The sequence below is a fragment of the Neolamprologus multifasciatus genome, chromosome 13 (genome assembly GCF_963576455.1).
Source record: "Neolamprologus multifasciatus chromosome 13, fNeoMul1.2, whole genome shotgun sequence".
NCBI lineage: Eukaryota > Metazoa > Chordata > Actinopteri > Cichliformes > Cichlidae > Neolamprologus > Neolamprologus multifasciatus.
This window is the reverse complement of record NC_140451.1, coordinates 30,001,004-30,017,925: the sequence shown is the minus strand read 5'-3', so window position 1 is coordinate 30,017,925 and position 16,922 is coordinate 30,001,004. Positions and strand designations below refer to the sequence as shown.

The following is a 16,922-nucleotide window of genomic DNA, read 5'->3' as shown; positions in this document are numbered from 1 at the left end:
CTCTGTATCTATGAAGCGCCTTGAGGCGACATTTGTTGTGATTTGGCGCTATATAAATAAAATTGAATTGAATTGAATTGAATTAATCGGAAGGTTGCCGGTTCGAGCCCCGGCTCGGACAGTCTCGGTCGTTGTGTCCTTGGGCAAGACATTTCACCCGTTGCCTACTGGTGGTGGTCAGAGGGCCCGGGGCGCCAGTGTCTGGCAGCCTCGCCTCTGTCAGTGTGCCCCAGGGTGGCTGTGGCTACAATGTAGCTGCCATCACCAGTGTGTGAATGTGTGTGTGAATGGGTGGATGACTGGTTGTGTAAAGCGCTTTGGGGTCCTTAGGGACTAGTAAGGCGCTATATAAATACAGGCCAGTTACCATTTTTAAATATGTTTCTGAGTCATTTGTGCTACAGAACATGAATGTATTTCAGTAGTCAGAAGCCAAAGACAATAATATTGTAAAGCTGTCGTTCATTAAGTATTAATTATATAAAGCTTCTCTTGTTTTGTCAAAACACGAGCTTCTCTAGTGTTTTGACAACACGACAGAAAGCTTTTACAAAGATTGAAGTGCTACACTCAAGTTAATATGACAATATTATGATCATGTAATGGTTTCTTTTCATTGCGTAGGTAATTAAATGCATACACCTTCAAGGTCTATGAGAATCATTCGAATACAGTAGAAACTGGAATTCACTCAGCAGACTTTGGTACATTTGTCGCGTGTGTCTGTGCAGGTAAGCTGGAAAGCTCTGTGCCAGAGGAAGAGGAGGAAGGCAGCGCTCAGGACGACTAGTCCAGCAGAGAAACCTCAGCACTGAACAGGCAGCCAAATTTATTTGTGGATATTCTGGACAAACCCCAAGACGGATTCAAACATCCATCTCCATCTAAGTCAAGCACCTACCGTGCATGTCCGGGCTTGTTGGGAAAGCTGACCTGCGTGGAGGTTATAGAAAGCTCAGTTAAGGTTTTAATCACAGTAGGTAAAGAAACATGTTCAACCAGCATCTCCTCCTTCACTTTAAACAAAAGGGGAACAGCCCAGCTGACAGTCACCTGACCACAACTAACACCCAAGTACATAACAATTAAAATGAGCTCAGATTTAGTTCATAAATAAGGGCAGAAATATGTTTTTTCCTTAAACAGAATTGATTAAAAAAAGAACCTTAAACTGTCCCAGATGACTTTTAAATGCTTCTGGTGGGAAACTGAACATTATCATCTCAAGCTTGTCTTAATATATGAAGGAAAATTGTTTATACAATTGTCTGTTTATACATTTTATATCATTTTAAAGTTTTTAAATATCAAGGAGGAAATGAATCTACATTTAATTGTACCTAGATTACATTAGCTACATTGGATAGCAACTAGATATAAGATGGGATCTAGTTGGCAAATTTCAAAAATATAGAATAAATGAAAATAAAGCAAAAATGTTATCATCCAACTTCTCTTCTACATGATTAGGAGGATCAAATATGTATTTATACATGTATTAATTTTGATTTGTATACATTTCCCACCAGAAGTTTTCAAAATGTTCACCGTGAGATTGCAGCTTGTTGGCAAAGCATATCTTAAACACACAAAATGCTGCAATATTTATTGCAGTATTTTGATCGAAGGTTGCATTGATTGTCGGGTTGACCCTAAAGCTTTATAAGACATCCTTCAAACATTCTGTCATCTAACTGGAAAAGCACAAATATTACTGGCTACACTCAGGTGCAAAGCTCATTGTCCCTCCCCCTTCTTTTTGTGTCTTATTAAACTGCACACGTAAAAGTTCTGTTGTGTTGCATTTAATTTTAAAAGTGTTCTTGAGATTTGATTCCAGCAGTTTGTTGCTGACATTAGAAATGTCAACTTATTATAGCTTCTCATCATTTTACTCACCGAATGGTTTCAAAAATCTGCATCCAAGCACTGGAAACTGCCACTTTAATTTGCTGCAATTCTGCATCATGATACATTTGTCTACATCTACTTTTGTTTTTCTTCAAATAAACTGGATTTGATGAGGAATTACTAAATGTATCACGTATTATTATTATAATGGATTACTTTGAAGATGAGTTATGTTTTTTATTACCATATGTTGTTCTTCTGCGTACGTGATCGGCATCACTTATAAATAACTGCAATAACTTGTCAAATTTGACAACATATATGCTACACCCTCAGCCACCAGGAATTTACTGTATACTTTTTGTCTTCATCTTGGATGCCCCCTGGTGGCTTTTCTATGACACTGCAAGGCTACCAAAGTAGTTTTGTTAGGAATGCCATAAAATCTTGAATAATTGAATAAAATAACACAAAGTAACAAAAAGAAACATCTTATTATTGATTTTTTGTAACAGCTGTTTACTTGTAGATCATTGCAGGAGTCCTGAGTAGATTGGTTAAAGTCTAACTTGTCACCTGACTGTGAATTACCCTTGTGTGTTCATACTTACCGGTTTTTACCTCATTCATCGCAGGTAGTGGCACACACAGAGTTCAGGTCTGACACAGCCCTAAAGTTTATTTTATTCATGTCATTTTAAGTTACAAGTTGGAATCAGAAACACAAAAAAAAGAAGAAAAAAAAAAGTTATAAAGTAAAACAGCAACCATTCCACATCAAATGGCAGAATGTGTCCACGGATCTGTCCTTACAAGCTCATAATGCAAACTACCGACTCACCTTTTTGAACATTTTTTTTCTGTGTTCCTGCTACATTCTGTAAATATGACTTCACTTTGCAGCCACTTGCAGAATAACTCCAGCAGTGGTTAAAAGTCATGAGTAGTATGCAGAATGAACCTTCAGACAGAGCCCTGGGGTTAGTATTACACTAGCAAAGGGCTAACTTAAGGAGAGTAAGGTTTGTGTCTCATTACGTAGCCCCTGCTGTGCTCTGATTGAGGAAGAAAATAAAAATCAGACTGCACTTTGTAAAAGTTGTCCATCTGTCCTTTAAGGTCCCACACAACCGTCGCAAATATGTAAGAGTCATTGGTGGATGCCCCTTCGACCAGAATTTGCAAATCCAGTGAAAGCGGCACTGAGGGTGAATAATAATTGTTTGTTTTTATATTCTTATTGCAGCTCCAGTTCATCTTATGTTTTTTTTATTAGTGTTAGGTGGTTAAAATGACCTTAGTATTGAAGTTAAACAGTTATATAACTGGACTATAGATGGTCAGCTATCGTCAGCTGCTGCTAAGGTGCCTTTGAGTAAGGCGTGCTTCCCCCAGCTGCTTCAGTAGGGCTTCAAAAGAACAACGAAGCTCCTTTCCAGGAGCCACGAGTGGACTCGTTCTGATTAGGGGTTATTTTGTAGTTTTACTCTACCGCAGACAACATGTAGCACCTACTGCAGCGTAAGTCAGGGGAGCTGAGGGGAATACTTGCAAGTGTTTTCTTTTGCTTGTTCCCACTGTAAGAGTTTAACAGAGCTGCCGCAGAGCTGGCGTCAAACACTGAAAACGCCCAAAAAATGGCATTTCTCACCACTTGTCAACACTCCAATCCTTCCAAGCCCTGATACACACTTTTCTTTTGTTTAGTGTCAACACATTTGGCAAATCGTCATTGTCGTCGTCATAAAAGTAACAAAACATAAACATTAAAAACAGACAGCTTCACATCAAAGTAGAATACAGATATTATATCTTTACCCACAAAATGTTCATGTTACGACTAGCTAGAAAAAAAAGAAAGAAAACATCACCATGTTATACAAGTGTGTCTGAATATGTGCGTGTGCGTGTGTTTGTTTGTTTGCTAGGAAATGGTTGAAGATTAGTGTTTGGAACCGTAGATCTGCTCGGGATTGTGTATCTGTACGCGTGTGTAAACTCAGATTAACGAGCAACGTGTCTTTCAGTATCAACACAGGAATCCTCACCCCGCATCCATAAAAGAAATATAATAAGAATAATAATAAACCCCACAAAAACATCAGAATCATTTGCATTCTCAAAGTAAGCATCCAAAAAATCCATCACCACATAGTAGTTATCAGCTGGCCACTAAAGTTCTCAAAACTTTCATTGCAAAATTAAAAAAACAAACAAAAAAAACAAACAAAGGAGAAAAAAAATATTTTAGTGTCAACTATATATATATACTATATATTTATACTTTTGTTCTTTTATACCAACCAAACATTATGTATTTTTTGTGTTGCTATGGTCGTGGTCCCTGGCAACATCATGGAAACGGTACGATTAAAATAAAGACACTGATCCCCCAACTTCATCCAGCTCGTGTGTTTCTGTTCATATGTTGTGTTTTTTTTCCCTCTTTTTAATTCGAGCGCTTGTGTTTCGTACGCTCTTCTTATATTTTGAGTGGATTTGTTTTAAATGCTACTTGTTTAGTGTTAAATGCCGACAGTGTTGCTTTTTTTGTCCGAACACGCTGAGGCTTTGTAGGCATAGATTAGTGTGTTTAGTTTGGATTTAGTGTAGTCTGGTAGTGTGTATTTGTTTTGTTTGTACCCCCATTCAATAGCAGAGTATAAGGTATGCCTTTGTGTGGTTAGTGTCTGTGTGTGTGTCTATGCATTAGCGCTGATGCTCTGTTTGTAGACGGCGTGGTAGGCGTTTCGCAACAGGACGTAAGGGAAACAGGACTCCAGCAGGTCCATGGTGAGGAAGGGAGACTCCTGCACAATCTGAAGCAGAAACGAAATGCAGAACAGCTCTTAGACGATTGGAAATATACGGTAATACTCAGAAGTAAACTTGAATGTTAAAAATAGTTCTGCACTTCAACTTGAATCCATTTTTTTTTCACATCCTGATATAGCTTTGATAGTTGATTTTTAGGATGTTTTACTTTTAAAAAAGGAACAAGTCTCGACAGATAAAGTCTCCTGTACGTAGTTTTCTTACCATGTCCAGCAGCAGGTAGACAGATTCTCTGTTACGCGTCGTCATCTTGTCCGTTTCCTGACCGATCTTCAGCAGGCTGGATGAGGCCAGCTACACAGAAACATGTTACAGACTGATGTTAAGAGTCTCTCGAGTCAAGCTTCGGTTTTGTTTTCGTATCAGTTTTAACTAAACGTTAGAATTTCTTGACAAAAATTGGGAAATTACACACCATTTCCAAATTTATCAAAGAAAATCTGACTTAACTGCATAATTACTGGAGCTTCAAAGACATGTAAGCACTTCATGACTGCTTGTCTACTCTGTAGAGGTGGGAATCACCATACATCCCACGATACGATATTATCACGATACTTAACGCACGATACGATATTATTGCAATTTTTAAAAATATTTTGCGATATTCAGATTCTGTACATAAAGGTAAACTTTATCAATATTCATTTTCTCTAATATCAAAGTCTCACACTCAGTCTTTCTCTCATTTCAGTTTGATTGTTGACAAACTGAACGGTTTGTATTACAGTCTAGTCCAACTTAACTGAATCAACCATCTGGTACAATTATAGCTATTCTGAACTATGCAGTTTATGAAAACTATGCAGCCCCTTCAGCAACTGAAGAATTTGAAAGTAAATTAAAACAAAATATAATTTTACATTAAATAAAAAAGTTTTAAACTTAATTAAAATAAAACATGTCTTAAATTAAAATAAGTAAACTGTCATGTTTATTGCTGCCATAAAAAAAAGTTAAACACATTTGGACAGTGAAGGAATGTCAGGATTCTTGCTCAGAAAAAGGATCAACATGCTCTGAAGTCAGAGCACAAAAACCTTTTTTTGTAACAAAATATCGATTTCTGCTGTCCCTGTATCGATACATTATTAGCAAACAAAATATCACCATACTACACAGTATCCATTTTTTCCCCCACCCCTACTACTCTGTACTTCTTATAACACAGACTGTTGGTAATAATGAGCCACAATACAAAGTCTTCTAGGGACAACAGTTTCTTCCATAAGCCCTTCAGTTCTCCTTGAAATCGATTCTGTAAGTTGCTGAAACTCATTTGTCTGAAAGATATTTGGTATTTTGATGCGGTTGACGACCAAAAAGCTCACATAGATGTTCAGCTGGACTCAGATCTAAAGACTACGAAGGTCATTGCTTACATCACATAATTTTCATACACATCAAACCATTCAGTGAGTCCACGACCCAAGGTTTGGGACACTGTCATCCTCAAAGAGACCATTCCCTTTAGGATAAAAAAGGTTTCATCAAAGGACAGAGCTGATCAGGATAACTTCGAAAGGGGACCCGGATAACGGCTCCAAGCCATATAATAGTCACCGGATACCTCAGTTGTAGGTTTTTCCTTTAATTTGTTACCTCGCGTGTTTGATGTTGACATTATGATGAGAGATTTTATCTCCCCGATAAGTTTAAATGAATCTAATTATTCTGCGTATCTTCTACGTCAGAATGCAGACATGATGCCCTGCAGAGCTGCCGTCACAGCGCAGTGCTACACTAGAGAAACCCCAGTTATAATGTAAAGTTCTCTAAGAGTAACAAAAATGCAGTGTCTTACAGCCAGGAACTCTTTGAGGCGGTCCTCTATGCTTCCCTTGTGGATGGTGAAGAGAGCAGCAGCGATCTGGTTGATTGCTTTGGCCAGGCAGTGGATGTTGTTACAGTGGCCTGTAGGGGGCAGCAAACACACACGATTAGCTGAAGAATGAGAGATTATTGACTCGGGTTTAATTTCTCACATGTGACTTTCACAGCAGAGGAAATTTCACTTATAAAACATGGATCTGTCAATCCTGGGCTTCATTTCTGTATCGCATGTGACACGGATGACAAGCACATGAATATAAAATGCGCGTGTAATCGTAAGGTTAGAGAACGGTTAGCGTGGCTGCACCGGTGCGACGCGTTAAGACCCGCTCGCGGCAAAACCAATCACTCGTCGGGACACCGTCTGCATACTAACAATGGTGGAGCCCATTACAACTCATTATCCTTTTCAAATGTCCCTTATTAACAATGGCGCCTTTCATTTCAAGGTTGTTAAGTGGCGCTGTCTTGATAATTCGCGACCTTGAGTTATAACTCTCTTCGATACCTCATCAAAAGGCCTCATGTATCTGCAGCGATGCCCCTCCGTGGATCTAAATATCAAGTCTGTATAACTGAATAAATCTTTCAAGCAAATAAATAAAAACAAACACGGGTCACATGGGCTAAACAGACATTTAAAACGATTAATTATTTAAAAAGTACACATAATGAAGATGATAATATGGCTCTAATGAACACACATAAATCAATCTTGGGGCACGAGGTCGACGTCATTTGCATGCAGAAACAGTCTCGCGCGTTGAACGTGGTAAATTTTGTTTCCTACAAAGTGGAATTTTTTTCCCCAGCAGTGAGTCACAGGACGGGCTTATTAGCCCCTTTATTAATGAATATTAGAGCAGGAAATGGAGGGCGAAATGATGGAGAGGAATCAATTTGTATGACAAATATACTTAAGTGCATCATGTATTATAATTTGTTCCGTAATCATTTGAGTCACAACAATTACTCCAGAATTTTTCCACCCATAGAGTCTCAGCTGGCCTCAAACCAAAGTCAAGTCATTAAGTCGAACACTTTTTAAAACAACACACCTGGAGTGCAGCAGAACGCACGTATGACAGGTAACTGCTGCTTGTTAGGCTAACAGCAAAAGTGAACGTGACAAAGATTTATAATGTAGGTAAACAAACAAAGAAACCTAAAGCCTAAAGCACAAATGCCCCACTCTGATCTTAAGTGGGCTGAACCAGTGAAACTCCCCTTTCTGTTGGTGGAAACGCATTCAACTAAACATTTAATCCCTGACATATCCTAATATAAGAAAACTGAGTGTTCAGCATTAAAAATGTGGAGATACTGGAAAACAGAAACTTTTCTCTCACTTAATTATTAATCTATTACATAAGTATTTCATGTAGTGTGAATGGCAGTGGGGAAGATCAATGTTTACCAACAGAAAAAGCTGGAAAACTTTTGAAAATACAGTTTCAGTGGACCCGACTGGCTTCTGGCCTCCGGGACTCATTATTTGACACCTGACCTGAAGGCATCACCGTCATGTCACTGTTTTTAACCCAGTAATCAGATGTACATGTTTTTCCTCTCGACTCTAGTGTCTAGCATGCTCTTCTGTCTCGCCAACCACTACATGAATCTTCTCAGCGGTCTTTTCTTCTCCTTCCTGTCTGGCAGCTCCATATTCAACTCCACTATCCAAACCATCTCATCCTACCTCTCTAATATGGCGTTATTTTTGTGCCACTATTCTGAGCACACGTAAAAAAAAAATTGAGCGCACGTAAAAAAAATTAGCAGGTGCAAGTGTTGCATTTTGAGGAGAAATTTGTTTTGAGCGAAGAAAAGCTAAATTTGAGTGAACAAAATTCATTGCTGCGTGCAAAAAATGTATTTCATTGTTTGCTATTATCCATACACACACACAATAGCACAATAGGATATTGCGTTTCGTCATTTCGAGCTGGTTGGAGACCGAAACAGCCAATCAGATTTTTTTTGCATCCAGATCTGTGATTGGCTGGTTTTGTGGCACAAATATAACGGTGTACAGAAAGAGTTGAGCGCGCACAGGCAGAAATGTTGAGAGCGAAAGCAACACATTGCGAGCGAGCGCAAATGCAAAAACTGAGCGAGAGGGGCTGATATTGTGTGTGTGGATAATAGCAAACATGGAAATACATTTTTTGCACGCAGCAATGAATTTTGTTCACTCAAATTTAGCTTTTCTTCGCTCAAAATAAATGCAACACTTGCACCTGCAAATTTTTTTTCAAGTGCGCTCAATTTTTTTTTATGTGCGCTCAGAATAGTGGCACAAAAATAACGCCATACTCTAACTTTGTCTTCAAACAGCTCCACTTGTGCCGTCTCTCCGATACACTCATTTCTAGTCATGTCCGTTCTGGTCACTCCCAACCAAACAAATCTGAGCATCTTGAGGGAGGCTGCCAACTCCACCCTGCCTGCACTCTCCTCTTCACCTCTGGCCTGTAGTGGTTTTAAAAATCAGTCTACTAGGTGGCACTTCCTTTGTGGTTCTCAAACAACAACAAGAAGAAAAATGAGCCATTTACACGTTTTCTTTCCACTGTCTACATCCTCCATATAAATGAAGCAAGCAGCGAGCTATCATTACCGCTCAGCTTGAGGGGGGGGGATGCCATTAATTTTACATCCTGTCTCGCTGTCACTGGCGCACGACAGACATAGTTTGCAAGACAGAAAGTAGTCCCTGCATGAAAATGCTCGCAGCAAGGTTGGCGTGTTCTTTCCGAGTAACTGGGTCACAATTTGTGGAAAGAGACATTAATGCTGAGTTTTTCCAAATGAACTTTTTGGCACCTTAAATACCAAAATGGAAGAAGCGTTTCTTTCTATTAGAATCAAGAGAAAGCAGACATCTCTGTTTATAATATCTACAGAGCTGGCTGACTCACACCAAAACAGTCTAGATGGAGACACAGCACTGCAGGCCACAGGAAAATATAGAAATGTGATTTTAGGATGAACTGCCACTTGAGTCTTTGAAGTTTCGTGCCTTCTCTTTATTGCACTTCATACTGCAAACATAAAATCTGTGTGAGAGTCACTTTAACTAGATCTTCTTAAGCATGGTGTCCTACCTTCGATGGCTGGGCTGTACTGCGACATCACGTTGCTGGCAAGTGTTGGCAACGAAACTGCCACAAAGACCATCAGCAGACAGGCGATCTTATACTCCTCCTCTGGGCTGATGTTCTCTGCAGACAAACATCGTGATGGTCATACAGATGAATTGTGTGGCTCCTGGATGGTGTTCGTGTGTGACCGTGTTTTTGCGACTCACCGCTCTTTTGAGAGGACAGAGCCACCACCAGAGCCGGGTCGATCTCACAGGGTAAACCTGCTGCTGAGGACAGCTCGTAAACGTTCATGGCCACCTGGAAACGGACAAAACATCCACGTGAACGCAAAGAGCGGGACATCCGGAAGCGTATCTGCCTCGACGAGCCCGTCAGTGTGTTTTACCTTCATGTCCGTCTCTCGGGGAATGTGGTCCTTGAAATCCTCCACTGAGCTGACCAGGAAAGGAATGTGACAGGACAAAACCTGGAAAAAGCAAAACCGACACAGACTGTGCTTATAGCTGTGCTTTTCAGCAGCCACTATCAGGAAATCTCAGACTGAATGAGCAAGGGCCAATAAACGTGTACCTCAACACTTACACTGAATGTCTTAATTTAATCTGTGATTTCATATTGATATTGATATTTTTATCCATTCATTTTTAACCCTTTAAAACCGGTCAGAGCGGGCACGCTCCGTTTTGCGTAACTATTTTTAAATCCCGGTAGCTCTGCAACCACGTGAGCTAGCGCAATAATTTTTTTGCATATGAAACCGGAGGAGTTGTACTTACATCTTATGCCATCAGCTTGTCCTCGGTCACAGTTTCCTTCCACATATAGCTTTGCAAATATTGCATAAAAAGCACTTGCAGCAACAAAAACATAATATTCCAGAAACACGCTTTGCTGATCTGATCAGCTGTTCATAACACTTCCTATGTCCATCAGCATGAACTATCGCATGTCCGCCATGACCTGCCCGAAACCGGAAGTGACATCATTTTCGCGGAAATGTAGTTTTTTACCATCAAGGCCTCATGAGCCTATACTGGTGTTTTTAAAAGTTATCTTTGACTTTATGACTTTCTGTGTCGTTTCTGGGATGCTTAGGACTCATATTGCACTGCTAGAAATAGTTTATTTTGATGCATATGCTGCTTTTTTGCAAATTTGCACTATAATATTTATTTTCGTTTTTCCTGCAGTGTATAGAAATTGGTGTATTTCAAAAATAAAACTATGAAGACACTCAAAATAAATTTCCTGTGGTGGGAAACTATTTTGTGCAACATTTTTGTATTTACAGTTTTGAGGGATAAGCCTCTTAAATTTCTCTAACTAGAAATATATGTTAAAAAAACAAAAACGATTTTCAATTTTTTTGTAGTTTATTGCACTTTTTTGCAATTTATGTAATTACTATGCACTTAATGCATACATATTATTAAAATCTGGGTTATAATGGTTGAAATGCTCCCAAAAATGGCTCCACAGCATGTAAAAATATAATATAAGCTCTGGCGGACTTGGTTCTATGGTAATAAGCAGCGTTTCCGGAAACTAGCTAAATGTCAGTCTTAGAAGGCTTAGGTCTGTTAATCCAGTTCTGGAACTTGGTCCAGAAAGCAGATTTAACAAACTTTGAGTCCAACTCCAACTTCTAAATTGTTAAATCCAGAGGACCAAAGAACATGAAAGCCTGTAAGTATAAACCATCATATTTATCGTTAAAAAGACAAGATGGGAGTCAATTTTCCTTAAGGACTGTAGCTGGAATCAGAGCCAGGTTTAATTCATATTTGATGTATTCATAATAACTCAGCTCTAACCTGACAGGGACATAATGCGAGCTATTGTGATTGTCGATGAGACAGTCTAGTAAGACTGATTTTGGCCATTTACAGTATAAAAGATGACGAGGTTCAATATTAAAATGCCTTCACCATCTACTGTACCTTTCTAAATGAAAACATTTTTAAATGACTGTATTTTAATGCTATGAATATGCCCCAAAGCTGAATAAAGAAATGCATATTATTATAGTTTTGTATTTTCTAGTTTTAGTTTTGACTTTTTGTTTTAAATTAAGTTTAGCTTCAGTTAGTTTCCAGGGTGGATTTTCTTATTTCGGTTTAGTTCTTGTTAGTTTCAGCGTTCATCTTAGTCTTTTTAATTATTACTGCATGCTATTACTCTGAATGTCTCAGAGAAAATTAGTACAGGTTTTATAATAACATACCATAATAGACCCATTTCTGTAATATACTTACATATCTATATTATTGCTAATATATATTGTAATATATCTATATCACTAAAGCACTTCTGGATGGATGCAAAGTGCATTTTGTTGCCCTGTACCCGTGCAATGACAATAAAGTTGAATTCTATTCTATTCTAATTCTATTCTATAATAAAAACAAATTTTTCAAAAGCAGCTGACCCACGGTGTGTCACAGTATCGTAAATAGTAAAACTTTCCTTTACATTTTCATTTTATTCTATTTACGTTCACAAAATTGTTTGAGTTAATTAATTTTTTTTACACATCCAGCTTTAGTTTTAGTTAATTATAATAACCTTGATTGACACAAGTTGCCAGTATCTATCACCTCAAAGTGGTATATGATTATGTGTGCCTTACGTCTCTCAGAGCCTCCTGAGCGAGCGAGCGGAAGGACAAAATGACCCCAATGATGGTCATTCTCTTCAAAACGCTGTCCACAGCTACAAAGACAGAAAACACAGCGAGTGAGTGGATTACAGCAGCGGTCATAGTGATCAGTGTTAATTCAGGAGTTCACCAGTCACAAAAATAAACTTGCAAGGAGGTGTATCAATTTGTACTTCAAGTGTACTAACTTGAAGTCATTTCTAACCGACCACTTTCAATACGATGGCAAGTTTAACACAGATGTAAACGAATCTCAAACAAGAGACTGACACTGAGACACTGACATGAAACAAGCCAAGGCTGCTGATTGTAAACAGCTAAATATCACACACACAAAAAGTGGCATAAGTGTTTGGATAATCACTTATTGTTTGGCACCATGATGCAACTGTAGCTGCAAAGATCTGTGCCAAGTAAGTGTAAGCACAAGTATTAGCGTTAGTGTTAGTAATTACAGGTGAGTTTCTTGAAGAGCGCAGCCATGTGGTCTGGTTTGTCGAAGCTCGTCCTCATCTGGGTCAACACCTCCATGTTTTCTACCACCAGTTTCTACAGAGAAACGCAAATAAACAAAACACAAATATATGTAAGAACATTTTGTCAACATTTTTAAAAAAGAAAAAAAAAGCCTCGTTATGAATGGAACCACGGAAGGCGTCAGACTAGGGCTGCACGATTAATCGTTAGAAAATCGCGATCTCGATTCATACTTATGTGCGATCTCATTTCCAAATGACAACGATTAAATTTTTTTTTTAAAAAAACGAGACGACGATTGTACCGCATTTTGATCCGGGATGTAATCTGCATGAAAACAAGCGCTCACTCTTCCTGCTCAACAAATGACAAGGGCGGAGCCTTATACCACGTGATACAGAAGCTGGCTGCTAAAATTAGCAGGGAAAAAACAACGGAGAGCACGTCAGGGATGACAAGAAAGTGACAGGAGAAAATCCGTCCCGGTCAGCCACCCAAACATCAATAACAGGAACCTTATACAGCGCTTCCCTATACACGTCGAACTCCCGCAGGCACAAAGAAATTACGGAGGCTATTACTTATCACCTGACCAAAGATATGGCTCCATCAACACAGTGCAAAACGAGGGATTTAGGAAAATGATCAACACCCTAGACAAACGCTACACAGTGCCGTCCCGCAACTATTTTTCTATTGTTGCTCTACCTGCTCTATACACGCAGTGTCGAGCAACGGTGGAGACGCAATTTCAAGCAGTACAACATTTTGCGGCAACGACAAAACGTGAGACATTTGTTGTTTTTATGTTTATTTATTGTTTTTATGTTCAGTCTCAACTGTTACGAAGTTGATGTGCAGTTAATAAGTGCAATAAATATTTATACTGGAAAAGAAAATCATGAGAGAATCGTGATCTCAATTCTAAGCCAAAAAATCGTGCAGCCCTACGTCAGACTACACTAAACACTCAATATCAACCAATTTGTTTCCCTAGTTTTGGCTCTTTCTGATGTAAGGAAGAAGGGATATCCCCAATAAGGCCAGGCACACTGCTCTGACTTCTCACAAAAGATTACAAATATATGAATCAGTTTTCTGAATGCTATATTTTAAAAAAAGGAAGAATCAGAGGTAAGGAAAAAGAAATCACTCGTCTGAATAAAACTCTTTGACTAATAATATCACCTGTACAACTTGGTATAACAGTTTATATTATTATTATTAAATATGTGAGTATATCTTTATGATTGAGGACATGTTTATACCTTCAGCTCAGCAACCTGAGATGAGATGTGCCACATCAGGCTCTCACTAAGAAACTTCATACCATACGGGCCCAAGAGCTCCGACAGGGAACGCATCTCTGCGGAAAAAGCAAAAAATAAACACTTTCAATAAACTTTCAGCAGAAAAAAAGACGAGGAACAGAAAAAAAAACAAGATGGCTAAACTCTAAACTTATATTAACACACAAAACCCCACATTAAGGTTTCTCTTCTATAGCTGATTTATTGTTTGTCGTCATAAATACCAAGTTACTAACATTTTCATGCACAAAGTGTGTTTGTATGCGTAAACAATCTTTTGAGTGATCGTACCAGAGATATCAGAGTATTCTTCAGCATTGAAAGTTAGTTCGTTCTCAGTGGGCAGGTTGACGAAAGCCTTCATGGCGGGGAAGTAGGCGATGTGTCCGTTACTGACCTGGCGGAGCAACGTTTCCAAGTACCTACAAACACACACAGGATGCCGTCTCAGTATAGGTTACATGCTTGGTCCTCAAAAGAAAAACAAGCTGAGCTCCATTAAGGTCTGTCGGGTATAATAAATAAGTAAAACTGTAGCCACTGAGTTTGCAAACCATTCAATTTTTATTTGGTTTTCTGCTTGTTTTGGGTTCAGGATTTTCCCCTCCACTGGTGTGGATGTGCTTATTAGGTCCTCCAGTCAAATAGTGCATCTTCCTAAATGTTATAATAAATTAAATGTTAAACTAACTAAACTAACTTTTCAGAAGAAAGTTGGAGTTAAGGTAGGGTGCACTCAAAACTGTTCGTTTCAGACAGAAGGTAAACAGAGAGGCTGAATTAAGGCCCCGAAAAAAAGCTACTGTAGTAGAGCCCAAGAATAAAGACATGGAGCTGGATGCGAGGAGAATAGAAAATGCTCTGATTAAAAAACAAAACAATCATCTGAATCTACTGAGAAAAGTCTAGTCAGTTATTTGCGTTGTTTGTTGTTTATTTCCTCCTCAAATTACACCTCTGCTTCCTTTGTTGTGTCATTTTTTTGGTATTTTATTAACAATGTTTTTGGAGAAGTGCTAAAAATCAACGCACCAGTTTGTGTATAAACTGGTGATGGTGGGCTCTCCGTGGCTGTCCAGGTGCTGCGTCTGCTGCAGGAGGACGTTGTTGAAAACTCGTGTGATGTCGATGGTGACGTAGTTCTCTATGGACTGCAGCACGGTCATGTATGCTCGGACGCTCGTCAGCAGCTCGCTGGGCTTGGCTATCTCCTGAGTAGCCTGGTTGTACATGGTCATCCCCACTATGGACCTGGACACGATCAGAGGTCAATAAGACATGCCTAAGTTAAAGTACATTTAGTAAGAGCACTTTTAAACCTCACAAAGTTGCACAACTTACTTTAATTACCTTAATTTTAACGATCATAAAGCTGCAATCCCTTAACTTTTCATTCTGAAACACCAAAACTGTTTACACCTAAACTGCTCAATTAATCTGCTTTTAAATAACTGCTCTGGACTGTGCACTGCTTAATAACTACTGTCATCTCATGATGAGGTAGTAATTTGTACTTTTTCCTATTCACTGAAAGCGGTACGTGTAGTATTTAATTAACACAGAGGTGGTGAAGAGCAGCGTTAGCTGGGCTGCGAGGTCGACAGATGCAACTCTAAATTGGACAAAATGTATTTGTAATTATACACCTTCACTATGAAAGCATGCGTGCGTGCTTATTTACTTGGTAAATCGGATCTCCAGGTGCGAGGTGAGGTACTCCCTCGGTGTGAAAGTGTGCTCCCACACAATCAGGTTGGGAACGTAGTTGATGGAGAAGCAGAGTTCAGATAAGGCGGTGTGGAGTTTATCCAGACTGGGGGGGCGGGAGGAGACACATAAACAACAGATATGATTAAAACCTGATCTGTGCACGGAAAACAAGCAACAATACCAATAAAACCAATAAAAGAGAGCAAAACTATGAGACTTAAAATGAAGGCAGTATAGATATACGTAGGTGAAAATATAAAAACTTAATTAGAAAGCACTGACACGTCTGGGAAACGGTGATAACAACACGGTGGAGGGTTCAAAACAATACCAGCCAGATTTGATGTGTTAAAAAAATAACATTTCAACTATTTATAGGAGAAAGAAACAGCTAAATATTACCATTTTCATTTTTACTGCATGAGCAAAGATGAATACTTATTAATCTATAAACAATTACAGATCACTATAATTAAAACACACTCAACAGTAATGAGTTTTTAAAAGAAGCATGAAGAATAAGCTGAGCCTGAGAACAGACAGAGGCAGACTGTGGCTCTGCAGATCTTTCAAAAACATTCAGATCGTCACGTTCCCTCTTTTTCTACTAACTTGGTGACCAGCAGTCTGTTCTTCCTCATGCTCTCCACGCCTGGTTTCTCCCTCTCCGGCTCGCCTTTCTTCCCCGTCGCCTTCTTGCTCTTCTTGTTCACAGCTTGGCTGATGGTTTTTGCGCAGTGCTTGGGAAGCAGCTAAGGTAAAAATAAAAAGGTACAACATTTAACTACAATTATTAAGCCACTGACATTTGGTTTTAAAGGGCTCTTCAGATTTACATGAGACCTTTTTACTTGTTTAAAGAATCGTTATTGTTTTATATTATGATTTTTACAATTTATTAAAAAATTTACTTATTAAGCTCCTTTTTCCTCATTTAACTGAAATCTTTTCTATTGATTATGTTTTAACTTATTGATTGATTTTGTTTTGCCTTGCTCTCATTTTTTTTAGCTATTGTATTTTATTTAAGTAAGGTTGTGGATTTTTTGAACTTTTGGGATAAATGAGGTATATTTCTCTGTCTTCAGGAGAAAGACAGCACCATCTGTCTTTCTGTCAACATTCATGAGATGTTGAAGA

General features: G+C 38.7%; 1 protein-coding gene across 7 annotated transcripts in view; it reads right to left on the bottom strand.

Annotated features, from left to right (window-relative positions):
- Window positions 1-1,746: 1,746 nt before the first annotated feature.
- Window positions 1,747-16,922, bottom strand: part of nckap1 (NCK-associated protein 1) — a 48,416-nt gene continuing 33,240 nt past the window's right edge. For all 7 annotated transcript variants that reach the window (XM_085182923.1, XM_085182924.1, XM_085182925.1 and 4 more), the window contains 13 exons: window positions 16,395-16,534; window positions 15,754-15,885; window positions 15,105-15,323; window positions 14,364-14,494; window positions 14,031-14,128; window positions 12,741-12,834; window positions 12,256-12,338; window positions 10,012-10,092; window positions 9,830-9,923; window positions 9,627-9,743; window positions 6,491-6,600; window positions 4,891-4,980; window positions 1,747-4,670 (listed from right to left, as the gene is read on the bottom strand). In XM_085182923.1, the coding sequence (XP_085039049.1) occupies window positions 4,554-4,670; window positions 4,891-4,980; window positions 6,491-6,600; window positions 9,627-9,743; window positions 9,830-9,923; window positions 10,012-10,092; window positions 12,256-12,338; window positions 12,741-12,834; window positions 14,031-14,128; window positions 14,364-14,494; window positions 15,105-15,323; window positions 15,754-15,885; window positions 16,395-16,534 (1,506 nt within the window). In that variant the 3' untranslated portion in view covers window positions 1,747-4,553. The remainder of the gene's footprint in view (window positions 4,671-4,890; window positions 4,981-6,490; window positions 6,601-9,626; window positions 9,744-9,829; window positions 9,924-10,011; window positions 10,093-12,255; window positions 12,339-12,740; window positions 12,835-14,030; window positions 14,129-14,363; window positions 14,495-15,104; window positions 15,324-15,753; window positions 15,886-16,394; window positions 16,535-16,922) is intronic.